The 26,102-nt window shown below is 37.4% G+C and overlaps 1 protein-coding gene across 4 annotated transcripts in view; it reads left to right on the top strand.

Annotated features, from left to right (window-relative positions):
* The window catches only part of ltbp3 (latent transforming growth factor beta binding protein 3), a 39,381-nt gene extending 22,191 nt beyond the window's left edge, over positions 1-17,190 (top strand). The window contains exons 3-29 of one of the 4 annotated variants that reach the window (XM_024266191.2): positions 47-204; positions 278-383; positions 5,298-5,384; positions 5,539-5,655; positions 5,760-5,915; positions 6,232-6,339; positions 6,433-6,446; positions 6,558-6,618; positions 6,860-6,937; positions 7,985-8,110; positions 8,972-9,103; positions 9,173-9,301; positions 9,395-9,514; positions 10,089-10,211; positions 10,302-10,424; positions 10,777-10,896; positions 11,159-11,287; positions 11,391-11,561; positions 11,650-11,730; positions 11,805-11,933; positions 12,005-12,142; positions 12,225-12,365; positions 14,216-14,344; positions 15,622-15,783; positions 15,870-15,959; positions 16,049-16,177; positions 16,260-17,190. In XM_024266191.2, the coding sequence (XP_024121959.1) occupies positions 47-204; positions 278-383; positions 5,298-5,384; positions 5,539-5,655; positions 5,760-5,915; positions 6,232-6,339; positions 6,433-6,446; positions 6,558-6,618; positions 6,860-6,937; positions 7,985-8,110; positions 8,972-9,103; positions 9,173-9,301; positions 9,395-9,514; positions 10,089-10,211; positions 10,302-10,424; positions 10,777-10,896; positions 11,159-11,287; positions 11,391-11,561; positions 11,650-11,730; positions 11,805-11,933; positions 12,005-12,142; positions 12,225-12,365; positions 14,216-14,344; positions 15,622-15,783; positions 15,870-15,959; positions 16,049-16,177; positions 16,260-16,411 (3,209 nt within the window). In that variant the 3' untranslated portion in view covers positions 16,412-17,190. Of the gene's footprint in view, positions 1-46; positions 205-277; positions 384-5,297; positions 5,385-5,538; positions 5,656-5,759; positions 5,916-6,231; positions 6,340-6,432; positions 6,447-6,557; positions 6,619-6,859; positions 6,938-7,981; positions 8,111-8,971; positions 9,104-9,172; positions 9,302-9,394; positions 9,515-10,088; positions 10,212-10,301; positions 10,425-10,776; positions 10,897-11,158; positions 11,288-11,390; positions 11,562-11,649; positions 11,731-11,804; positions 11,934-12,004; positions 12,143-12,224; positions 12,366-14,215; positions 14,345-15,621; positions 15,784-15,869; positions 15,960-16,048; positions 16,178-16,259 lie in introns of all 4 variants that reach the window. The other 3 variants (XM_024266190.2, XM_024266193.2, XM_024266192.2) reach the window with 3 other exon arrangements.
* Positions 17,191-26,102: the final 8,912 nt, after the last annotated feature.

Raw genomic sequence — 26,102 nt, 5'->3', positions numbered from 1 at the left:
CTCATTGATGTCCCGTCTCTGTAACGTCTGCCTTCTTTCTCTTCAGTGCATCTACGTGTTCATCACACACCAGACACCTCTGTGGTCATTCACTCTGTCGACCAGACAGAAGCCAGGCCTCCTCACAAAACCGGGCCACTTCCAGTCCCGTCGAGGCACAAACCAAAGGGGCGGTGCTTCCAGGAGACCACACCCAAACAGGCAGTGAGTTCAGTCCAGAAAGTGTCCTTCAGCCTCGTGTGCATTCTCACTGACAGGAACTTCTGTCAATCTTCAGTGCAACAGCACGCCACTTCCTGTTCTGACCAACCAGGAGGACTGCTGCGGCAGCGTGGGAAACTCATGGGGACAAAACAAGTGTTATCAGTGCCCCAAACTACCAAGTAAGTCACACAGTTCTGATTTAAAAATAATAACTTGTACTTTCTTGCTGTAATTCCTCTGCAAGTGGAGGCAAAGAGATCAAAATGTCACCAGAGGTTTCATTAGCACTTTAACACCTAAGATGTCACCAGCGGCACTTAAACATCACACAATCTTTAACATACTGTAACTTTTTAACTGTTAGCGCGATCAACGTAACTCCAGCAGATTCTGAAGGAGAAAAGTGGAGCTTCTTTTCTCCTTCAGAATCTGCTGGAGTTACATGGATCGTGTTAACAGTTGAAAATCAAAGAACCTCAACAGTGGAGCTCAGGTGTTAATTAAAAGGTTTATAAAGGGTTACTGGAAAAGCTAATCTTACCTTGTAAATCCCTTTTTTAAAAATTTATTTTAAAGTTGATGATATTTCAATACATATATTGAGGAAATTAAGCTCAAAATTGCATTTTAAAGTATTTTTTTTTATTTAAATCAAGACTAGATAAAAAATGCTGCCTGAAAAAGAGCTTATTTGTGTATAAAATATGCTGGGTGGGCAACAAGCTCCCTCCTCCAAGCTCAATGGGGAGGGAAATGGGGGCGGGGTTGCTCCGCGACGGTCCCGCCACAACTCTAATGAATACTAATGAACTACTGCTGCTCTGCAGAAACTATGTCCTAGAAGATGATAGTTATTTTGTTTTATTTTGACTAAAAACAGCATTATCATAATTATAACACCCCTGGGAACGCTTTTACAATAGATCGTAAGATGATCAGGGGACTTTAAATAATTGTCCTGCTGTAAAACTCAATTGGCACACTCGGATGTTCAGATTTTCTTATTAGCAGAACTTAACATTTATCAGTTTGGCAACTTATCCAGGTCTTAAAATTGAATTAGTAAATCTAATAGGCTCTTTTATCTAATAGGCTCTTTTCTGATCTCTTAGTTTAATTTTATTCTTGATGCTATTTTTATCTAAGATTTCTCAATTTATTAATGTTAATGCAAAGCAAAGCGTCTAATTAAAAACAATAGTTAATGCTAATATGGTTTAGGAAAGGGGAAAATTACCTTCTTCAAAGTCCTTATCTAACTATATGTCTTTCTATTGGAAAAGAATATGGATTATACAGTTTTAGCCCAAATCAAAAGGTGTGTTGTTTTTGTAAGACATATTTTCTGCAGAGCAGCAGAAGCTCATTAGAAATTAAATTCTATTTGTGGGCGGGACTGTTGCTGCAGAAGTTAGCTTCACTAATTTCCCAGCATTCCTTTGTTTGCACTTCGCTTAGGGATAGCACCTCACAAGCTTAAGCTAACATTAGCATGGTAAAAAAAACGGTCAATCTTGCACAGTTTTGAGCCAGATGGCAGCTCAGATAAGGAAAATGAAGACGTTAATGGATCTATTTCTCTGCAAGTGGGTGCTTCAGAATTGTAGTGGAGAAAGAGCGACTTTGGCCCACCCATTGCAGTTGCTGCATCATGCTTCAAACATTTAGTTTACATCTGCCTCTGATCCAGCTCAATTTGAAAAAATAAATTCTCAGAAATGTAGTTTTAATCTTAAATTATTTTAAGCATGTCCCTGTTCGTGTGAAAAATGAACATGGTAAAAACACAAAAAACAAACAAAACTTGACAGATCTTAACGGATTACTCCCTTCAATGGTCTTTTTTTAAAGCTCCAGTAATACTACCATGCATTTGATGATCTCAGTTACATAAGTGGGACAAATTTCCAAAAGCAAATGAAAAAGAAAAGTGATAAGGAACTTTTTTAAAAGGATAAATACCATAAAAGTAATCAACAACCAGGTAAAATAAGTATAAATGTCCATTAGAGTTATTGAGTGTCTTAAAAAATGGAGAGAATCTAAGGGAAGACATTCTGAGAACTTCATGCAGACAGAGAGACAGGAAAACAGAGAGTGGAAAATAAGGCCTCAGCTTCAGCTTGTTCCAATGAGCCTGCCCAGCGCAGGACTGTCATCACCCTCCTGCAGATTGAATTTCAAGAATATCTTGGCTACTCCAATTTTTCCACTCCACTATTATTCCATTCCTCAGCTCTGCCTCAGACATTGCTGCCTTTGATAGGGAACCAATACTGTACCTCTATTTGGCCTGAAGATGACTGGATTCAGTCCCGTGCTGTTGTCAGTTCTGACATGCTCATGTCCGTTATGAAGCTCCGCCCCTCTCCATAAAACAGTAAGCCATGAACTGGCCTCTCCATTTCAATACGGCTTCAGAACGTTCACTTTTCCCACTCATAAAAGTGCCTCACATGTTTCCACTCTCACAGAGAACAGAGCTCTCCTGATTTTAGGAGTGGGGAGTAAAACAAAGGACTGAGTTTCACAAGTTTAAACCTCATCAAAGGATTGCTTGGACTGTTCCGTTCCCATTCTAAGTCTTTATAAAAACTGACTTTAAAAAATAAAAACATTATTGGTTTACTAAAAGAAAGAACATCTGAGTTGAAAAGGAAGCTGGTTCCATCTGAAGTTATGTTTAGACCGCCCTCAGCAAAGTACAATCAAGTGACCACATCCAAAGAAAAGTCTGTGTAGATGCGAATTTTGAACCAGGTTAAACTATGACTAATCATGGACTCAGATTTGGTAGTGTCGTATGAATGGTGTCTGTTTTAATTCATAGAAGTACCAACTGTTGGTAAATTCATGATGGAGGAGAACTTAATAGTTGTGGTTTGTGTCCAGCTGGAATTACTGTATATGACTTTGTCTTCATGTATTGGAATAGAGCTGGGAAAGAAATAGCCTGAAGCAAGATTCACAAAATTTGCACTGCTTTGACATTTCACACCAACCCTCTTCCAGCTAGAGGTGGCAGTGTGAACAGTGAAAAACAGTAGAAAAAGACGACGAAGAAGAAGCCCCTCCCTGCTTGTCCTGTGTGAACACTAGAGGATAAACAATTCAAGAACTCACTAAATACTCTTGAACGATCATCACATGTAGGGGTGTAGGGAAAAATCAGTTTGGCAATATATCGCGATATTTCGTTTGGCAATACTTATCGATTTAAAATGTTGACATGAAGATACTTAGTGTCTGTCAGTGTCTTACTTTTGTTTTCCACCTAAACCTCCGACCACTAGTTGGCAGCACACTGAGCCTCTTATAGCTGATCTACATTGTGACCAAAACAACAAGATCTCCCCAGGACCGTCTTGTGTTAAATGTTCAGTAAGCCTTTTTTCTAAGTCATACTCTTTAAAAAAAGGAAAAGGGAAAAATTGTTCTGGCATAGTCTTGATATGCATCGTATTGTGAGACACGTATCGGGATACGTATTGTATCGCCAGACTCTTGCCAATTCACGCCCCTAGTAACATGCCCAATGTGAACGTAACATCAAAGTTCAAAGCAGCTTCACTCTCTCTGGTTCTGATCCACCGTGTAATGGTATATCTTTGAGCTCAACTGGGTTTTGTGAACCACAAGTAGCTCTGACAAGTTCCAGACCATTAAGCGATTTTATAACCTACCAGCAGCACTTCTATAGTGTGAGAACTTGAGAGCTCAGTTCTTCTGGTTCTGGTCTAAAAACCTGGCAGCAGCGTTCTGAATGAGCTGAGCTTTCTAACAGTCTTTTTTGGAAGAGCAGACAGAAGAAGTCCAACCTGCAGGAGATCTAGACATGCTTTTTTAAATGCTGCCTGGATAAGAAATCTCTGAGTCTCACTAATTGATTTAGACTGTAATATGCTTCTACACAAGAACATGTTAAAAAAATCATGAAAGTGGGTCTTTAACAACACAAAGATTTCTAACTTCTGGTCTTAATTACTCTAGAAATCAGCTCTCCGTTTACACTCATCCTTTCCCTTCTTCTCCACTAACACAGACTTTGTCTTAACTCGAGAAAGTTTTACTGATTTCAGGAGTTAAGCACAAACAGATAGTCTAACGGATTATGTTTGCATGATGGTAGAATTCCATACAGCAGAGCATCCTCTGCATAACTTATTTTTGGAAAGTTTTAGTGAGAATTCTCTGACTTAGAGAGAGCATGTAGCTAAACAGCAGAAGTCCAAGAATTGATCCTTGAGGTACTCCTCATGACATGGAGACTCTCTGATTAATTACTACCAAATGAAGCAGCATGTTTCTTCGAGATGAGATCAGATCCAATCATGGACTGCATCTGAAACTTCTAACCACTTTTCCAGCTTGTCAGGAGTGTTTTTTTTTTTTTTGGTCACACTAAACCAAAACTGATGTTTTTTTTCTTTAGGCAGTGTTGGCACTTTCAGAGCTGAAAATTAACTTTCAGTTTCAGCTGCAACTTTCAATGATTGTGGAAAAACACCAGAAATGAGTGAGGTATTCACATCTTTCAGAACAGTGTTTCAACACAGCTGAAAACATTTCTTAAGAATTTAGTTGACAAAATGCCCAAAGAATAGGTTGTATGCCCTTGAGTTTTATCAGGATTGAATTCAGCATTTTTTTGATACTTTGATCTTAAAGTTTGCTTTAAAAAAATCTATTCACAATGTATTAAAAAGCAAAAGTCTAACAAGCAATATGCACAAGATCAACATTTTCAAGAAAGGTTCTTTATGCTCAGGTCAGTGTGTAGATACATCATACAACTCATAAACTAATAACTATATTAGCCTTTATGAGTGGACATGTGTTAAGCAATGGTTATAGAAAGGAGATTTGTGCTTACTGTAAGCAAATGTTTTCTGCAGTGCAGAGGAAAAGTGATTGAAAAGGTTTTGATCTGGATCAATATTTTACTGATTTCCTGTAGATATTAGGGTTTTTTTTTCAAAGCTCTAACAGGTTTAGATGTTTTTTTGCCTGAAAGGGCTATTTTATGTCTTATTCTATCATTTTAGAATGGAATTATTACCCTTTTTGTTTGTCTTTGTTGTCTCTTTTGTCAGATGCATCAGTCAAACAGACCATTGTGGAAGATTACGGCTCTGCGTGCCCACAAGGCTACAAACGATACAACAGCACTCACTGTCAAGGTAACGTCAAGCACCATGCTCCCGTTTAGTGTCTTTTAAATAGCTTTTTCATATTTTTGTTCTCTTTTGTACCAGATAATACTGCAGTGTTTTTGCATATCATGAGGAAAACCTTGTTTTTCTTTTGTTTTGTTTTTTTGTCATAATCATAAAGACATCAATGAGTGCTCCATGCAGGGTGTCTGTCAGAACGGGGACTGTCTCAACACTCTGGGCAGTTTCAAATGTTCCTGCAAGTCTGGGCTTGTCCTAGAGCGGAACCGATGTGTTGGTGAGCATTGGCGTCCACTAGGACAGCAGCATTTTTTTTTAAATAAATACCGTTTTTATTAGAATGTAAAATAACTTAGTAAACTACTGTTTTGCCAATGTTAGATTCTCCAGCTGAGCAGGCCCAGTGCTTCCTGATGGCATCCGAGTCCAAGGGTTGTGAGCATCCTCTGCCCACGCAGATCACCCAGGAGATGTGCTGCTGCACGGTGGGCAAAGCCTGGGGACGCAACTGTGAGAGGTGTCCTCAAGTGGGCACATGTGAGTGACCTTCAATGATTAAACTGATTCTTAATAGCACATTGAAGGGCTTTGTTTTCAAGGATTTTCAAAACAAACAGTCCTGAGATTTTTGACTGTTAACATGGTCACAAACACATTAAAAGCTGAATCTGTGAAGCTTTTTGTTCTATTTTACAGCCAAAAGTGGGAACTATTAATAAAAGTTGGCAAAAATGTAACTTTAAACAGCTTTTTAAAAGCAAAATATCTCTTCTTAAAAGCCTTTTTATATATCATATATGATTTAAGGACAATTACCAATAACTTCTTCCTTTGTTTCTTCACGTGGTTCCAGTGGCTTTTAGTAAGATCTGCCCCGCAGGGAAGGGGTACCTTCTCCAAAGTATAACAGAGACTGTGGCCTTGCCTCCTTTCTTCTTACCTCCCAAACCACCAAAGGAAGGTAAGTCCTTGAATTCTTCAAAATCAAAGCCCCCAAAATATCTTTGTTTGAACATTTTGAGTCCTAATATCACTTTGTAATTTTTCTTTTCAGAAGAACACGCAGTGGTATGTTGAGATTTCTCTCGCCTGTTTTTTTAGATAACTTACAAGGTCACATTAGGACTTTAACTGATTGTTTTTGTTGTCCAAAAACTTGATTCTTTGTTCTTTTTTAAGCCTGCAAATACAACCCCTGTTCAGCAGATCTCCACCAGCACCAGCGGTCCCCGTGTTCCCGGTAAATGCACCTTTTGTAACATTCCCCCCTAGAAATCCTCAGAATAATGAAACAATGAAAGTTAATCTGTAGCTTTTGACATTACATCGACTGACACACCGAGTGGAATGCTTATTTGTTGCTGCTAACTGATGGAAACTGGTGGAACATTGAATCCAGAAGGATCAGGACTAAAGTTCAACATGTCATAGTTCCTTCCAAAGTCTGTCAGCCTCATCTTTTCCCTTTGTTGGATCCACAGTTGTTAAACCCACTCCTCCGACAATCATCCGATTGAACCCGGGCAATGACCCCCTCGAAACAGAGATTAAAGTCTCCCGTGAGTTTCACACAAAGCTTTTCATCACCCTCTTCAAAAATGCTGGTTCATGCGCCTCCAAAAATGGAGAGTCCAACTTGCAGCTTTCCTCGCTGAGAGTAGCTTTGGGTCCACTCTGACAAATGACATGTTGACTTTCCCCATGCAATGAAGACATTAACATAGAGTTTGCCTCACATTTGTTACTTTAATGATGATTTAATAGAAAAAGCTCTAAAGTAGTGCATTTTAACCAAAGGTTGTTGTGCATCATTTGCTTTTGCAGTTCATTGATTTTGCATGTTTTGAACTAAAGCATGAACCAGCATTCACTCTTTCTCTGTTTTGGGAATTTTCCACTGTATTTTTTAAATATTTTAAAGCAGTTTTAGACAATATGTTTCTGTAACATGCAATATATAACATAAAATAACATAAAATAACATAAATAGTCATTGGTATTTAAAAAACCTCCATTAGTGTCAACATTAAAGATAGATGAACGTTGACTTTTTTTGGGAAGTAGCGTTGAAACTGTACATAGTCATGTGAAAAAACAAACATTTTTGGGCTTCTATTTATTCTAAAAAATCATTTGGTCCTTGCTTGGTCTTGCACAAACACTTTTGTAACAAAATAAACTAAAAATAATACAAACAAATCATAACAAACCACTTTAGTGCTAACAACTAGTAGCAGCTATGAAGCATGGGGGTGGAAAGATAATGATTTGGGCTTGCAGCCACAGATCTGAGCATCTAAAATTCTTAAAAATGACTAAAAGCGAAATATGTTGCAACAATCCAAACAAGAAGTGTAAATTTGTTCCCAAAAGTGCATAATAATTATTACACACCAATAAGAGTCTGTTAGTACAAAGAAAACATAATTTAGAGTTTTTTGCAATCAAGCTTTTATCATGTTTTTATCATTGGAATTTGAGGACCTGGGATGAACCAAATGATTTTTAAGCCCTGATACCTTGAAGTCAACAGAAAGACACTTTCTTTTTTTCACATGGCTGTATATATGTGACACTTGTCCCGTGTTTACCCCTCCTTAAAGCAGAGACAGATGAATGTAGGCTGAGCAGAAATATTTGTGGTCACGGAGAGTGTGAGAACAGCCCAAATGGCCACATCTGTCACTGTTACCCTGGCTACCATCTCAGCCCACAGAGGAACATCTGTGAGGGTAAGAGGCAGTAGTAGAGAAAGGAGACATTTCTGGCATTCTTTCTTTTGCTTGACTTTTCTCTGATGTGAGAAGGTCACTTTGAATGCAGAAAGTTAGATTTTATTTTGGTATGAGGACTTTTTGTAATAAACATGTGCATGTTGATGTTTGAGTTTAAAAAAAAATCTAACATTAGTGCTATTTTCCTCAACTTATTTAATGTTTTCAGCATTTTCCTCATGGATTCTAAAGACAGGTACACCTAATATAAAAAGTAAAAAACCCTTTGACTGGGAATGCAACACATTTGCCGTGATGTCGCTACTTTGATTCATGCAACATAAAAAAAAAATTTTTCTGTTGTTTTTTTTTTCCACAAGACAAAGCACATTTTAAAAGGAGGCTGTTGCGGCCCTCGTGGAAGGAGGCTGAGTTCTAGCATTGGCAAAAATACTTGTTGACTTGCATTTTATTTGAAAAATACTAGAATTTACGGTTTCAGAAATAGTTTTTCTCCTCCTTCTCACTGTTTCCTTCCAAAAACTCACAAAAACTGCACCTGTTTTTGAGGGAGGAGTCATAAACCAACAAACCCAAATTTAATCTCATTTTAAAGATTATGCAAATATGAGTTATAGATGTATTTATTGCAGCGTGTACATAGACTACAATTGTCCTCAGAAGCCTTTGCAAACTTAAATGGCTCTTTTTAAACAGAACAGGATACTTTTCATTAAAAAACTACAAAACTGGAACAATACATTCAAGAATTAAGAGTGATGCAGGAGTCACGGGCCCAACACCTTCTGGACAAACAGAACTTCTACTGAGCATCTGTAATCATCAGTCCTGTTCTTCCCACTACCTCCTGTCACCCAGATGAAAACGAGTGTGAGTTGGAGCCGTGCGGCCAGGGCCGAGGCCGCTGTGTCAACACAGAGGGAACGTACAAATGCATCTGTAGCCTGGGATTTAAGCACAAGGTGGAGCATGGAGGCCTTAGATGTAAAGGTAAGTTATTTAACTAATTTTCTTGAAACTACCATATGCGATAGCAGGAATAATTTAGTTGCTTTTCAGATATTGACGAGTGCCTGAAACCAGACATCTGTGGCGTTGGAGGCCTCTGTGTGAACCTGCCAGGTACCTATAAATGTGAATGTCACAGCGGATTCAGGAGCAAGTCCCCCCGATATCCGTCCTGTGAAGGTAAGGAGACTCTGCAGTAAAATCCAACCTGCCGTGCTCATGTTTTATTAAATCTGAATGTATGAAAATGTAAACCTTTGACATTCATTCCAGACATCAATGAGTGTTTGAATCCTGAGGCCTGTCCCAATGAGCAGTGTGAAAACACACTGGGCTCCTATGAGTGCACTCCCTGCATGCCTGGTTATGAAGCCCACGCTGGCAAATGTTATGGTGAGTCTAATTATGCCAAACAAAACATTTTTTTTCCCAAAAAATAATTGTTCATTAAATTAAAACAACAAAAGAGCATTAGTATTAAAAAATCCTGGTACTACTATAGCACTTGAAAAAAATTCCACCAAATTATGGAATCAAAACCAAAAAAAAAAAAAAATGTAATGGAATAGAACTTCATTACTTGCCCTCAGCTTAAAAACATGCACAAGAATGTGTCACGATGAAGAAAAATCAGGTTTATAAGTTTTATCTTAATCAAAGCTCTGGTTATCTTTGTGGCTGTCCCCCTCTTATCAAAATAAATACGGGAATGAATGCAGGTCAGATTTGTCTCCTGTCATAAAGAGTCATGAACAGGAGAAGAAAATAAGTTACCACAAAAGTTCAAGTAATTAAAGCAGAAAAGGAAAAAAAATGTTTTATTTATTCAATAAAGATTAAGAAAAATGTTATATTCAAGACATAGAGAAATTTTTGCTAAAAAAAATTAATTTTGACAGTAATACACAGTCTGTATCCAAAAGTATCGCAACAACAGTGTGTACTAACCTCCCCTCTATGTCACCAGACGTTAACGAGTGTCAGAACCTGGGAATCTGTCCTAACGGCCATTGTGAGAACCTCCCTGGCACATACCGCTGCCTGTGTCTCGACGGCTTCCTCCACTCTGCAGATGGTAAAAGTTGCAGCGGTAAGTTCTGCAGCGTTTTTTAAAAGCAAATAAAATTTTACCATACACTTTATTGTTTTCTAATTAATACATTGAATTTCTTCTACTTAGATATAGACGAGTGTGCTGATGTCCGACTCTGTGCTAACGGCCGCTGCATCAACACGGATGGGTCTTTTCAGTGTCAGTGCTACACAGGATACCAGCGCACACAGGAGGGCAGCCATTGTGAAGGTGACATGAGAAGCTTGGACTCTAAAAACTGACGTTTATTTTCAATCACAAAACAACCGAGCACAGAACCGAAACTAAATTTGAGCATTCTCGACCGGATGCTTTGGTTTTGTTTTTCTTAACTGTTTAAAATTGAAAAAAAAAAAGTCTGTTATAATAAAAAACTTAATGAATCCACAGTTTAGTTCTGTTTTGGTCTATTACTGCACCAAATTGTGATAAGTTTTAATCAGAATACCTCAAACAGCAAATATTGGGTTGAAAATATGTGAGTTTAAAATGAATTACATAAAAAATATAATCACATGACAGCACTAATATATTCTATCTATAAATGTTTTATTTAATGCAGATATTGATGAGTGTAAAAGGTCCTCGAATTGTCTGAGGGGTCGCTGTATCAACAACATGGGCTCCTACCACTGTGAGTGCCAGAGGGGATACATGCTGGTTGGAGGGAAGGAATGCCAAGGTCAGTGTTTCCAGTGTGAGATCTTCCTTTGATGTCTTAATTTTGATTGAAAAAAATTCCCAAAAGATTATTTTTTAAAGATTTTAGTAAAGTGACATGTTTTTAGTGACCCTCTTTGTGCGTTTCCTGTCTTTTTTTTTTATCCTGCTTGATCTGTTTGTGTGGAAGCAGTAGATTTATACTGGAGTTAGAACAAACATACAGACAACTAAAGATTTCCTTATTTACTTTTTAAATAAATACTGTGTGACTTCCCTTCCAGACATTGACGAATGCGCCTCCGACAGAAGCCTCTGCCAGCCCCACGGCTACTGTGAGAACCGGCTGGGCTCTTATGTGTGCGTCTGCAACCACGGATACATCCCTTCAGAGGACAAGCGGAGCTGCGAGGGTACACTTGTGATGCCTTCACGGTCTATTTACTGTTCTCAAATGTGCAGGAATGATAAACCTGAACGTTTGGATAATTTTCCGTTCCCTCTTTGCTCCTGCAGTGGTTCGAGTGGCAACAGATGAGAAGAAGGAGTGCTACATGAACCTAGAAGACGCTGTGTTCTGCGACAGCGTGCTCGCCACCAACGTCACCAAGCAGGAATGCTGCTGCTCCATCGGAATGGGATGGGGAGATCATTGTGAGATTTATCCCTGCCCCGTCTCCCACTCCGGTATGCTTTCTTTGTAATCTACACCCAGTTGCAATCATAACCACTTTTAGATTTAGCTGATTTAAAACATATCCTTTTCTTTTTTTAGCTGAGTTCCACATGCTGTGCCCAAATGGCCAAGGCCTCTACTATGACGAGGAGCGCCACTACAGCCTTCCTGCCTACCTTGGTAAAACAGTTTCATTGAAACTTGAAATTGAAAACTTGGTTTTATCCCTTAGGAACACTGTTTGTTCTTCCCAGACATCGATGAGTGTTCTCTGTTTGCTGAGGAAATCTGTAAAAAGGGCCGCTGTCATAACACGCAGCCGGGTTACGAGTGCTACTGCCAGCAAGGCTTCTACTATGACAGCAACCTCCTCGTGTGCATTGGTAATCGCTCTGAGCAGCACCCAAGTCAGAGAAATGTGACGATTTATTAATGTTTCCGTGATCTTCTCCAGACGTGAACGAATGCCACGACGAGTCTCTGTGCGCCAACGGCCGCTGCGTCAACACGGAAGGCTCCTTCTACTGCCTCTGCAACCCACCCTGGATCCCGGACACCAACAAGAAGAAGTGTGTGATGGCGACGGTGTCAGGTGAGGGGATTGTACTAAACCGACTCAAACTGCTAAAACTGCTGGAGGCAAAATCTTGATCCCTGTCGTTTGTGCTGCACAGGCATGAATCAGTGCGATGACCCAGAAATTTGTAAGAATGGCCTCTGCGTGAAAACGCAGAACTCGCACTACTGTAGTTGCACATTACCCTTGATACTGGCCATTGACAGGAACAGCTGTGTGACTCCAGAGGAGCAGGCTGGTAAGTGCAGAAAGGCTTGGTCGTGGGTGTGAGGGGCTTAGCTAGCAGGAGTAAATAGTTACGGGTAATGGGAAGGGGGGACGGGGTAGCTCCACACCAAAAGTCCCACCCACAACTCAAAGGCGAATTTCTAATGAACAACTGCCGCTCTGCAGAAACGACACAGGTTTTGGGATTTTGGCTAAAAGCTGCATAATCATGAATAAAATACCAATAGATCTAAACGTGATCAGAGTCAGACTTTAACAGACGTTAAAGGGTAACACAACAGGGCAGTTGGAGTCCAATCTCAGCCCTGATTTGAAAAATACAAAAAAAGGGGGCGGGACTAGGGCAGGCAGGCTGAGTGGGAGAAGTGTGGTCTGTAGTTGTGATTGACAGTGAAAGTGAGGTTAGCTTGAAGTAACTACTGGATCTTTTTATTATTGTCTCAATGAAAATAAGAACAAAAATCATTAGGTTGAGGATGCCTGAGCAGGCAGCCCTCCCCTCCCGCAGCGGCTCTCTGTCTGCCGACCAGCTCGCCACCATGGGAGAGGTTTAGCAGGAAAGCTATGGAGTGATTTTTTTTTGCCACCATTTTGCACAATTATGAGATCAAAATTTTCTAAATTGCAAACCAAATGTAAAGTATTAAGAATAAAATGTCATGATTTTTAAAGAAAAATATTCGATATTTGCATTCAAAAACTTTTTTTTTTTTTTTTTGCTTTCAAAAAATATTTGCACTTGCACAATCCAAGACTCAGCATGATGACATGAAACTTGTGAAATGACGTGGGACCAGTTGACCAATCACAAAATTCAACTCTCTTACCTTGTTTCAACCTCTAGGGGGCAGCACACAAGCAGTTTTGGACTCCGTTTTCAGAATTTAAACAAGTTTGTTTTAAATTATCAAAAATTTGGTAAAGACCAAGAGACTTTTAAATACCCATTTATACAGGTAAACAGCCAAAAAAGTTGATTTACTGTTGTGTTACTCTTTAAATCACCAAGTTAGCCTTTCTTGACCATGTGTTTTTCTAAACTTCACCTATTCACTCCACAGCTGAACCTAATAGTTTTAAGCAAATTAAACTTCAATATTTAGGGGTTTCCCCATCAAAAGAAGCTAAAAAATATGAAATAAAACCACATAGGAGGCTAATGAATCTGTGACAACTCATTGTCTGTTCAATAGTTTAATAATATATGCTTTTCATTCTTTTCCATTATTAGTTTAACTGCATTTTCATTCAAATATTTGACCAGTCACACATAAATAAATCAGTATTATTACTACATGAATGAAAGTTTAAGAGATGCACATTTGTTGAGCTTATAGTATCACGAATCATCTGTGGATTCTGAATTTTGTGGAGAAATGTTGTGTTCAAACGAAATCTTTGTTCTTTGGTGGTTTAAAGGCTGTTATATTGCAGAAAAGGGGAGTGTCAAAAAGAAGACATTTCTATTGCACAAGTAAACTAGCAAAACACTTCAGGAACCTCTGTGTTAAGCTGCTCATCTTGTAACCGTAATTGTTTTAAGTGAATCAAACAGAAAAAAGAAATAAAAGCATTTCCAAACATTAAAAATACTTCATAATGAATGTTATTTGAATGCAACAGTAATTGTTTTGCTGATGGGAACTATGCATGAAGTGAACCCCAGAACATGCAGCAGTTGTTGTGACTGCGTGATTCTCCTAGATGAACAAAACGTCAGGAAAAACTCCAGGAAACCTCCCAACTGTCCCATTTTATTGGAGGGCTTATATTTTTGTGGAGCTGTGTCAAGGCTTTGATTCTTCTGATTCTAGACAGAATCCAAAAAGATGCTGACCAAATTCTGTGGTTCCTTTGCAGATGTGGACGAGTGCCAGGACCCTTCCTACTGTAAGAACGGGAGGTGTGAGAACACGCCCGGCTCCTTTTATTGTTTTTGCGACCCTCCCCTCACCTTCAGCGCTTTGCTCAAACAGTGCGTCTATGATGGTGAGTAAAATCTGCTTTTTTCTATGCTTCTCTCCACCTCATGCTTATGTGCTGCTCTTTTAACCTTCTAGTTAATGTCTCATTTGTCCTGTTTTATTGTAAATCATTTCACTTTTTCTCCTAATTTTAAAGAAGCTCATTTGAATACAATTTGAAGCTTAAAACAGTTGTTGTGGTGCAGATTTATTGTCTTTTTCTGCAAGTTTTTCGAACACAAGCATGCAAACTCATTTCTACAGTCAGGTATGGCAACACAGAGATGAAAATCTGTTTTTTGTCAGTTAGTTTGCATTATATTTTTGTGCATCATCTTCTTCTTGGTAGCAATTCACAGCAGTCATATATCCTCTTTGTGAAAAAATATTCCTTTTTTTTTAGTTTTTTTTTTAAATTCCAATGTCCTTGCAGCATTGTTTCAGAGTTTTAGCTCCAAAAAAAGACATAGCTCAAATCAAAAGTCCATTCATCCTTCTTGCTCAAGTATAATTCAACCACAGTGACCACTGATAATACTGGAGAGTCACACAAACAGGTTTTGTGTCAGGAGATAAGCAGAAAAATAGGCAGTCTTGTGTGTTTTAGAAGTTGAAATAAGGCAAAAAAAAAAAAAAACATGTAGAAGTAATAATATTAAAAATGGAACGTAACTATAGAATATAGAAAATCCACCATTGAATCTCAGCAAAGCTTTTTCTGTGATACAGTAGGTTTTTATTATTGTTTATATTATATAAATATATTTTATATTTGTATTATTTATATTATATTGTTTTTTTAAATTCTTAAATAATGTTTAGTTTTCTATAAAATAAAAAGTGAAGACAAAAAAATGTAGTATTGTTGCATATGCATTGATAAATGTGTTTAAATGACTGGTTATATTTATTTATATTTAGGTCATATTTTGACATCATCGTGACTATAAGTTCATTTGTGTTTAGAACATTTTGACACTATACTGATTTTTTTTCTATTCAAAATTATTGGCAAGATTATGAAAAACCAGGCCCCAACCATGATGCTGCCGTGACCATGCTTAACAGGCTTTTGTTTTAGTTTTATGTGAACACTTTAATCTGCATGCTGAAAATATTACAAAAACTGTTTAGAACTGAGGGGAAAAGACACATTTTACTTAACTTTGTGGTTACAGTGAAAGGGTAGAATCTTATGATTTTAGTTTCTGCTAGTTAAACTGTACATTTTCCGTTTATTAAATGATATATATAATTTGTTTCAAATTCTTGTGTCTGTCTTCTTTTTCTTCTGCGACACAGATCGTACTGCAGCTTACAAGGACGTGTGTTTCGAGGAGGTGGACAAGGACCTCATCTGCAGCCGGCCTCTTCAAAGTCTGGTGGTGACGTACTCCGAGTGCTGTTGCCATTTTGGCCGCGGCTGGGGACCAGAATGCAACACTTGCCCCCCAAGAAACTCAGGTATACCTCCTTAAGAGTCCTCTCCATCCACTAGTACCACAATCTGCTTTTTCCTCTAAGTAGAAACCTGCTTTTCTTGTGTTCAGAGATGTTCAACCGTCTGTGTGAGATGCATCTTGACACTGAGTCTGATGGGGAGCAGGATTTTCTGGCAGCTTTTGTTCACTATAAACCAGGTAAAACGGCAACACGAAGATGTGCGACACATGTTTTTTATGTTTTATTTCTGCTTGACGTCTACCATCATCTGTCTGCTTTTAAAAAGGTGACAGTTCAGAAGAGGACTCAGACGAATGTAGCTGTGCAAACGGCCACTGTGTCCGCTCCTACCTGAGCACCATGTGCAAATGTAACCCAGGCTATAGGCTGGACCACTCCCGTGCACGCTGTATAGGTTTGTGTAGAAATCCCTATTTATAGATCCTAAGACTGCATTGATGTTTATTCTGATAAGTTCCTGTGTGTTTTGTTTGCAGACATCGATGAGTGTGCAGAACCGGGCCTCCGGGTCAGCCCCTGCAAGAACGCCCGCTGTGTGAACACGTCGGGTTCATATAAATGCTTCTGCAATCACGGCTTTGTGCCCACGCGCAGGTCCAACATATGTGTCCGTCGCAGGACTCGGTAACATCTGAACGCACATTATTATGTCTGTGTGCGACAAGCGGAGCACAGACGGGCTAAACGCACCGGCGTCCCTCCCAGCACAAACGTAGGCGCTGTGTGGAGACGCTGCAAAAACTTTGATCTCATCTGGAGTCGTGTCGCAGTTCTGGCTCCACGAAATGGACACATCTTATCATTCGTCTCGTTATTCAACTTAAAGTCTAACTGAAATACACAAATGCTCCATTTTTGTAATTATTGTTGAATTATTTCTGTTTGGTTTAAGTTTTAATTGTACATTGTTGTGACTTTGTTGCTCTTTACTGCGTTGATTTGATTCTTTGTTTGGTTTAAAAAAAAAAAAAAGGGCCACCTTTTAAAAATTAAAAGCTTATTAAGGACCGATAGGACATAAGTATGGTAGAATGCTACAAAAAAGATTTAGTTTCCCCTCTCATTCCTTTTTGAATCCACACCATGTCAGAATCTTAAATGTATTTTTTTTTACATTTACCATGTAAGCTTCATTGTACAGTTTGTTCAGTTAAGCATCCCTGTGTTATCTGTTTATTTGTTGGTGTACATTTCTTTTGGTTATCATTTGACATGTGCACCGAAGTGGACTTTCTAGAAAGGAAGAATAAGAAACTGATGCACTAAGCGCTGATGGAATATTTGTTAAACGTAGATTCATCTGGAAATTCAAGAAGGTTTACAATCAGCTTATTTAGAATCCCAAAGATGATGTTGCAATGAGACAAATTTCAATAAAAAAATATTTGAAATGAAAAAAAGAAAAAAGTTAGTTTTGTGTGTGTCTAAAAGCTGTTCATGTTTTATTTTATCGTTCACATGTTTTTGTTTCTTTAAAAATTTGATTTTCAAGTTTTAGTTTTTAGAACAGGACAAGCTTCAGACAACGTGTTGAAGAAATTCAAAGTATGGGACTTTTTTTAAGGGATAAAGAAAGATAATTGTCTTCCTGAGAAGCAACGAGGTAACACTGCTTCAGTTATTAAATTAGCTTCTAAAAAAACCCAAAATGACCCACTAATACATTTCTTTCAAGTACCAAAACCAACCGTAACTATTACAAAACACTGTATAGAGGAGACATCAGCAGATCATAAGACGTCGTTCCTGCTGTCAAGTACAGTGGTGGAAGGACTATGATATGGGATGTTTTTACAACCACACAAGCTACCTACAGATGGCTGTGACGACTGTGTTTTAAATCAGAACAATTATTTAAATTCTAAAAGAATTTGCTAAATCTGATAACCAAACTTAATGTACCTAAATTAGTCAAAAACATAAAAAAACCTGAAAGTTAGGTGCATCTTGTACACTTATGCATAAAAATCTAAAAAATCTCAGGCATGATCGATTGTTTATTGTAGGTCTATACAATGGTTTTTTTTTTTTTTTTTTCTTTTATTTATTATTATAAGGAACCCAATTTAAATTCAGTCTCCATTGCTGCTGCTTTGACAAAACGAGGAAATTAGCTGGAATCTCATTATCTTTAGATGGAGCTTTGGATAAAGATTGCTCAACTTCAATGTAAATTAAGAACATTTATTGGGCTTTAAATTGTTAAATATGATCATCTAATTCTGATAAATACTTGATAAACAATGTCATCTTGTGTAATATTTTTGCAACAACAATTCTGCTAAACTAATCTTCCCAAACATGTGCAGTAGTTTTTGGAAGTTACTGGTAATACTGCATTTTCAACATCACCATTTAAGAAATGAACTTGAAAAATAAAATAAAAGTATAAAGATGAATTACAAAAAATACAATAAAATAAGAAACTGAAGTAATAGCTTTTATATTTTAATAAAGAGATAAGACAAAAGTAATTTAGAGCTCCTCTAGTCATCCCAGAATCCACACAGAAAAATAATTAAAACAAACAGTATTGTTTTATTCCTCAATAATAAATCAAGATAAATAATTTAGCCTTTTTTCTGCCTGATTGTGTAACATTTGTGCCACATTTCCTAAATTAAAAGTGTTTACTATGGGTGTAGATTCACCTTATAAATAGTTAAAAAAAATGATAATTTTTTTCACAAAATAAAAAATGTAAAGCTGTCCACCAGAGGGAGCTCCTGAGACATTTAAAGGAAGTTGAAATTTCTCCTTCTAAGAAATGAGACGTGTATACATGTGTGTGCATATTACTTACACAGACTTAAAAAAACAGTAAAGCTTATACTAAACACATAACTTAGAGATCATACAAATTTTATGTCATCAGAAATGAACATGATTTTTAGATTAATTTACACATTCAGATAATTTCCTTAAATGACACAGTTTATCACCTATTGAACTCATTTTTATGATAGCACACATATTCAGTTACACGTGTCTTTATCCTGACAAAGGGATGCTTTTGCTTCTGCGAGCTCCCTGAATTACATCGCATGAGAGAGGCACCGCAGCTCCTCACTGTCCTGGTTTCATTCTGTCTAATAATTATTTAATTCTAAAGTGGAGCAGCAGGGTGACCTCCAACTACAAGTTTAGTTGGGACAGAGATAAGAAACAGGGACAAGAGAGGAAGGAACCAAAACAGAAATAGCACAGTTCTCTGTGGGAGATAGCTCCCCCCCCAAAAAATGTGTGCTGGGCATAAAAATATTTTTAAAGTAGATCACACTGACCGGAGCGTAACCCACTGCTGGCTGGAGACTGGATTTACCAAACTTGGTTGGTTCGATACGACTTGTGCTGCTGCGGGACAAAAATGACACAGCAAGATTATAGGGGTATTGTATTGCAAAGGAACATCTTTTTTTGTCTTTTTGCAAAACGCTGCATCATCGCAGTTCCTAACCTTTAGTCTAAGAATGGCCAGATCTTCTAAAAGGAAGTCAGTCATTTATTATTACTGATTTTGGTGTAGAATCTCATTTATCCAACAGTTACGGACTCAAAAAATACAACAATTAAAAAAACTGAATTATAACTGATATATATATATATATATGTACATCATTTGGAGGTTTGGGGAGATGTGCAGAGTTATCTTCTGTTTGCAATCTGCAATTTCTGCAGCAATTTTGTTCTATGAATCCACCCAGTGTATGGCTTTTATGCACATGCTTCCACATTTGTAATATTCTTTGTTTAAAACAGGGCATTGTGTGACATGTTATGGTGCTTTCTAAGGTTATATTTACCTCAATTTAAGAATATCATCACCAAAGTGATTTATGGGACATTACAATGTTTCAAAATGTATTTTTATATACCTGAAGATTAATTTAAAAAAGGTTTCTTCCTCCCACTTGTTCTGTCATGTCATTTGTTTCATGAAATATGTTACCTTTTTTTTTTGATAAATTCTCCTTTTTTAATTAAATTATCTTTGGGTGCCCTGACCCTTTTACAAAGGTCAAAAGCAGAAAAGGTGACTCCATTCCTTTGGGGGGTCTGCAGTCAAATTCAATGGCTCTAAGTGAATAATATCAAGGCAAAAATGATCATATTAATCCAGCCACACTGTTGAACCAGCTTCATTAAAGACCAACCCCCCATCTCCATTCCAGTTGCTGCACGCACCAGTGATGACCCCGCATGCTCATGTCCCAACTATAGTGAGCAGACAGAGGGGGGTTTAGCTCAAACTGCTGCAATCTGCAAAAATCACTGTCCTGGACATACTCTGGCAGCCAGTGGTGGCCTTATACCCTCCACTCAGCTCTTTCCCTTTGTCACGGCGGATTGTGGATGAGCCCTCTACTTGGTTATGGGTCTGTGAGCAAAGGTGGGGACACTGGCCACTGCTGTAAACAAATTCTGTGTAAGTGTGCATAGTGGTGCATATTGGCTTCTCATGTGGTGGATTTTTAATTTCTGAGGATTTGTATTTGATTTTACAAAATGGAATTCATTCTTACTTGGACAAAACTGAAATTTGCCATATTGAGGAAAGGTATGGAGCAGTTGTTAATAAAGCTTAACAAAAGCTCAAATTTTGCAACAAAAGCAGAAAAGTATGTTCCTCTGAGAACTCATTACAATATTAAAAAGGTCATACTGGTGTGCACACAATTCACCTAAAACCAAGCCAGCACTTGAGGATGCCTGAATGGAACAGACAGAATCTGAAGGAAGTGGAAGCTTTAACAGACGGGGATAAAAACATTGTGACCCCACTGCTAATAATAACAATAAAATAACACTTTTAAACCAACTAAATAAATATAAGTTGCAATAAAATTCAAATTAGACAGAGGGTGACCAACAGTTTTCTCCATGTTGTAAAAAAGCATAATAGGAAGCATATACGAAGAGAGTTGGACTGTTTATATATATATATATATATATATATATATATATATATATATATATATATATATATATATATATATATATATTCATATTACTGCTTGCTGCTGTAAAGGGTTCTATGGAAATTGTATCTTTCTCAAATAAAATCATCTCTGACGTTAGAACTTCAACTTTGAGGTTGAGGATTCCTTGGTCGGTCAACAAATATATATATATTTTAATTTTCTGCTGACGTTGTGGTTTTGCATCTTCATCGAGCGAACCATTGGTGAGGTTGACAGCTGGACTGGAAGTATAAGACTTCAAGCCTGAGGCGATAGCCCCCCAGTCAGAAAAAGACGGATGGGCCCCTGTGGGTTTTGACTGAGGTAATAGCTGTTTTTGCACAGCTGTCCCGCTATATTGATGAAAAGAAAGACATCATTTAAAAAGACATGCTCAAGAAGTTCTCCTTTGTTTTGTTTTGAGGATAGAGGACAGGAAGAAAACAAAACGAAGAAATACTATTTTACTATTGTGCCTTTCAACTGAACAGAAGAAAAAAAGGCTACAAAGATCCTAGAAGAGTTTGTGGGAATGGGACTATCTTGTCTGGAGGAGGAATATCTTGGAGCCTCTTTTTTACAAGAGGAAGTAAATCATAGAAGGACATTGACATTATTATGGCAGCATCTGTGAATCCTTCATTGGTCTATCTCAGGAGTCGGCACCCTTTAACCCTAAAAAAGACTGACCAGAACCCATCGAGAGGCTCAAAGTACCAAATCACTGTTTAGAAAAATGTATGTTTTTGTAGCCACTGGGCTATTCAGGTTAAAAATGTAGCTTTTGAATATTTACAATAACTGAATCATTAAAATGTTATGCATCTATTATATTACTATTGACAGCACCACATGCAGGTTCTTTTCAAAATAAAGTACATCCTGCATCCTTTGGTAAAAGATATATTTAAAATTAAAATTTAAGATTTTTACCTCTGAACAGCAACTAGAGACAGGATAAGAATAGAAGTTTGAACTTCTTCTAATAACAAACGACTCTGTATCATCATCTATCTCCATAAGTTAAGTGGTAGATGTGAAAGGGGTTGGGGGTTGTGCTTGTTTTTGTATTATTGGTTTAATTAGGTGTAAAGCACTTTGTGTTTTATGTTACATAATGGAAAGTGCTATATACATAGAGATTGATTGATTTTACTTAGTCATCTGACATGTGGTAAAGCTCTCATTGCCTCTTGATTTATTTTAATGTCAGCAATGGTCAATAAAGAAGATTATTTTTTATTCATGTAAGATCACCTCATTTTAAAAATCTAAAAAATGACAAAACTTAACTAACAAAATGATCATTTATTTAAATCGTAAGCATTTTTTGTCAATGTAGCCATGAAGGGCCCCAAGCCAGGGTCTCATAGTGCTGATCTAAAGCTCGAATAAATACTGGGAGGCATCTGATGTAAAATCTTTGCCAAACCAAATCTGTGAATCAGACCTATGATATCCATACCAGATCGATCGAGCCCCAGGTTAATAATGCAGGGATGTTCTCATTTTTATGCTACAAGACCAACAAAATAATCTCGTACAGCTCCATCATGCCTTTGCCCAAAGGAGAAGACAAAGAAGAAGGAGACCTTGGACCTGGCCTTCCTGGGAGCCTTCTTCTTTGGTAAGCCCTTCTTCTTAGGCACCATAAAATGCAATAAATCCAAATAAATACAAACTAGATGCAAAATCCAATAATTTTGAGTGAAGTTGTTGTCTTGAAATCCAGAGAGCAAGTGTGAGAATCCACCCGCGGTTTCCGCTTTTAAAGGTGAGGAGTTGGCGCACTACAGCCGATGACGAGCCATTCTTACCAGTAGACTCCGGCATCTGTATCCCTGCTATTCCACGAACATGCATCCATCTATCAATTTTTACCAAAAGTTAGTGTGTCTAAGCATGTGTGGCAGATTTTCCAAATTTTTTACCCTGATATGGCTGTGAAATCCTGTGGGACCGGGCCTTTAGACTAGAGTATGGACTTTTAATGTTGGAGTGTTGACAGGAAAAGATAGTGAGTTAGTTGACATGATGCAGAGAAGGAGCAGAGTTCAAGTTAGGAGTTATCTTAAAAGGAGGAGTTTGTTAAGACTTTTGAGTAGGTAAAAAGAGCGTCAGATAGGGTGATGAGTCTAATGATAGACTGAAGGTGTGATGTTCAACGCTGTTAGTGGGTACGCCCCACAGGAGGAGAAGTATAACCTTGTTGACGTGGACCTTGATGAAGTGATGGTGAGCATCCCTAGAAGTGAGACAGTTTTCATTGGCACAGATTTGAATGGACATTTTGGTGCAGGAAACAGAGGTAATGGGCAGGTTTGGTATCCAGGAGAGGAACATAGAAGAACAGATGGTGGCTGATTTTGCAAAAAAGATGAAAATGGCTATAGGGAATAAATAGAAGCAAGCAGATAGACTACATCTTGTATAGACGGTGTAATCTTAAGGAAATCAGTGAATGAAAAGTAGTGGTTAGTGAGAGTGTTTTGGGACAGCATAGTGGTGGTGTGTAGGTTGACTCTGGTGATGAAGAAGATGATGAAAGAATGGGCAAAGGCAGAGAAGAGGACAAATTGGTGGACGTTTTTACAATGCTTCATTATAATTATATTAAAACGTTGTGTTGGCTTCTGACACCCTGAAAGATTAAAATCAAGATTCAAATCAAGTCAGGAGTATTTTATTTTTAGGTACATCTAGGAATACTGAGAATCTTTCTCCGCCTCACTTAAATTGTCTGCAGTTTACTGCAATATTAATCAGTTAAGTCACTTTCTAGGTAAGACATTTTGACTAACTGTGTTCTCTCTATTATGTCAAATGTGCAACTGCTACATCTGCTGTTGAAAAAAGCCAGTTCACCAGAGCCACTTTGACTAAAATAACCCATTCACAGCTTACATACAAAATACTTACGTTTCACCAACAGCACGCTGTTGCTGTTTCCTAACCTCTGACTGCTTATAATCAGTAACATACTATTTTCCAAAGTGCTCAGCCCACCCTGAGAGACCCACCATCTCATAAAGCCTTCACCACTACCACTTTGTTGGTTGAGCTACACCCACATTCACAGCACACACCCTGCAGAGCTCAGACAGCAGAACAGAACAGCGTTTTTCCAAACAGTCATTTAGGTGACATAGTTTGGGTACCTTTAACTCCCCCTTATCAACAGGATGCTGGGATTGACCAGAACTCTCCAAAAGAGTGCATCATTTGGAACTTGGGGAAAACCTATGAGGGGAAAATACTTACCGTACTGTGGTCTTGAGGATTTTTTTTTTTGCAGAGGGATCCTTAAGGGCTTTATGAATAACCCAGACCGTCTTGACTTGCTTTATGCCACATTCCAGGTACTGCATTATTTAGTGCAACTGCCAGCCTCACAAGATACACTAAGATTAATGTCGAAAAGGGGCAGATGGCAGAAATTTAAGCTTTGATTTGGCATAAAAAGGGCTAAATAAGTCTGTACTCAGATTTTATGGATTGGAGCAATAAAATACATTTTTGACATCTTATATAGGGTTGCCACAAAAGATTATTTTAATAGTTGACCAATCACCAACTATTTTTTTATTTGTCGACTAAGCTGGATATAAAACACATTTTATCCATCATTAGCTTTAAACTTGAAGTGTTTAAGCAATATGCCAATTAAAAATAAAGATAATTAAGAAAAAAGTTTATAAAACCTTTAATGAATCATACAGCTTCTTACCTTCGTTGATTTCTTGAATTAAAACACAACTTAAATCAAATGAGGCATGCATTTGAAACATGTTGTTGCCGTGTTGTTACAGTACCCGAGTCTTTCTATGACTTCCTGTGACATCACTACTGACCTGGATTAGCACGTGTTTTAAAGATGCAGCATTAGAAAGCGTTCACAGTAGTTTTGGGATAAAAAAAAAATCCCACGACTAATCGACTATTAAATTAATTGTCGACTATTAAAATAGTCAACATAGCTATGACTAATCGACTAATTGTGGCTGCCCTATTTGTATGTAGCACATACTTTAAAGCGATCTAAAGTAAGGGTATGACGAATGATTGACTTGATGGATTCATTAATAATACTATAATCCAACCAGATCAATCTGTCTGAGGCAAGTTGTTGATTGAATTCCAAATACCATTAGGATTGATGAGAAAAAAAAGATCAATATATGGAGCTAAAATTGGGGCCAATATTATTTGAAACCCAAATAAAACAACTTAAAAAATATTGGTGTTTAAAATGTCTGAAACTTTTTCCAATTCAAAAAGAAAACTCATTTTTTTCAGCTGTAAATGTTCGTTTCTTTACGTTTTAAACTCAGAATTTTAATTTCAAAACTTTTTTCAGTTTCAAATCTTTTATATCATTTTCAACTTTTTTTTTTTTTTTTGGTTTTGGATCTTAAAATTTCTGTTTCAAAACTTCATACCCCGTTGTGGCGCATTGGGGTGGGATTAACACAAAGGACCAATCAAAATTGATTAGGTTGGTAACTTCAGTCCCGGTGCTGAAATTTTCAGAATCGAAACAAAAAATAAAAAAGAAATAAAAAAATTGAAAGTGAAAAAAAAAGATCTAAAAAATGAAAAAAAAAAAAGTTTCTAAATTGAAATTTTGAGTTTTGAAATCTATAAAAAAACCCAGAACTTTTGAAGCTGAAGAGAATTATTTTTTTTAGGATAGCAAAAAGTTTCAGACTACTTTTTTTTTTTTGGCCACGACACCTTTTCTTTTTCAAGTTGTTTTATTTGGATTTCAAATAATATTGGCCCCAATTTAGCTCCATATCAAGGCATCATTACAGTCAATGTATGGAAATACTTTGAATTTAGCAAAGCCATGTGACCATACAGTGTGGTAGAATGTTCTAATAATTTTCTGTTTGTATTATTTTGATTTGGGGAAAGAAAAACAATGGCCTGAACTTTGTCATACTAATCTTTGTTTACTTGTTTGTTTGCACATATATTTAATTTACACTGGATCATCTTGGAAAAAATACAAGGAATCTGAAAAACTTAATCTGCATTGTTCATTCAGTACCCATGTATTTATTTCTTAGTCAAACTTGGATTGTTTTGCCTAAAGATGTCTTGTCAGTGAATCGGATCGAACAAAATCAACTATGAATAGTAACCACAAATTATGATATGAATCGAATTGTTTCTAAAACTAATCACTACACCCCTAATCTGAAGATGTTTAATTGGTTTGTGCCAGTTTACTTGGTTTTAGCACCAGGGACAGCACCACACACACACATATTATAGTTCCTTGAAATATTTTTTTATTCTGTTAAAAATATCTAAATGTGTCTCTCACGTGACTAAAAGGTTAGAAACCCACCC

Source organism: Oryzias melastigma, linkage group LG14 (genome assembly GCF_002922805.2).
Source record: "Oryzias melastigma strain HK-1 linkage group LG14, ASM292280v2, whole genome shotgun sequence".
Classification (NCBI taxonomy): Eukaryota; Metazoa; Chordata; class Actinopteri; order Beloniformes; family Adrianichthyidae; genus Oryzias; species Oryzias melastigma.
The sequence above is the reverse complement of the archived record's forward strand: the minus strand, read 5'-3'. Positions and strand labels throughout refer to the sequence as shown.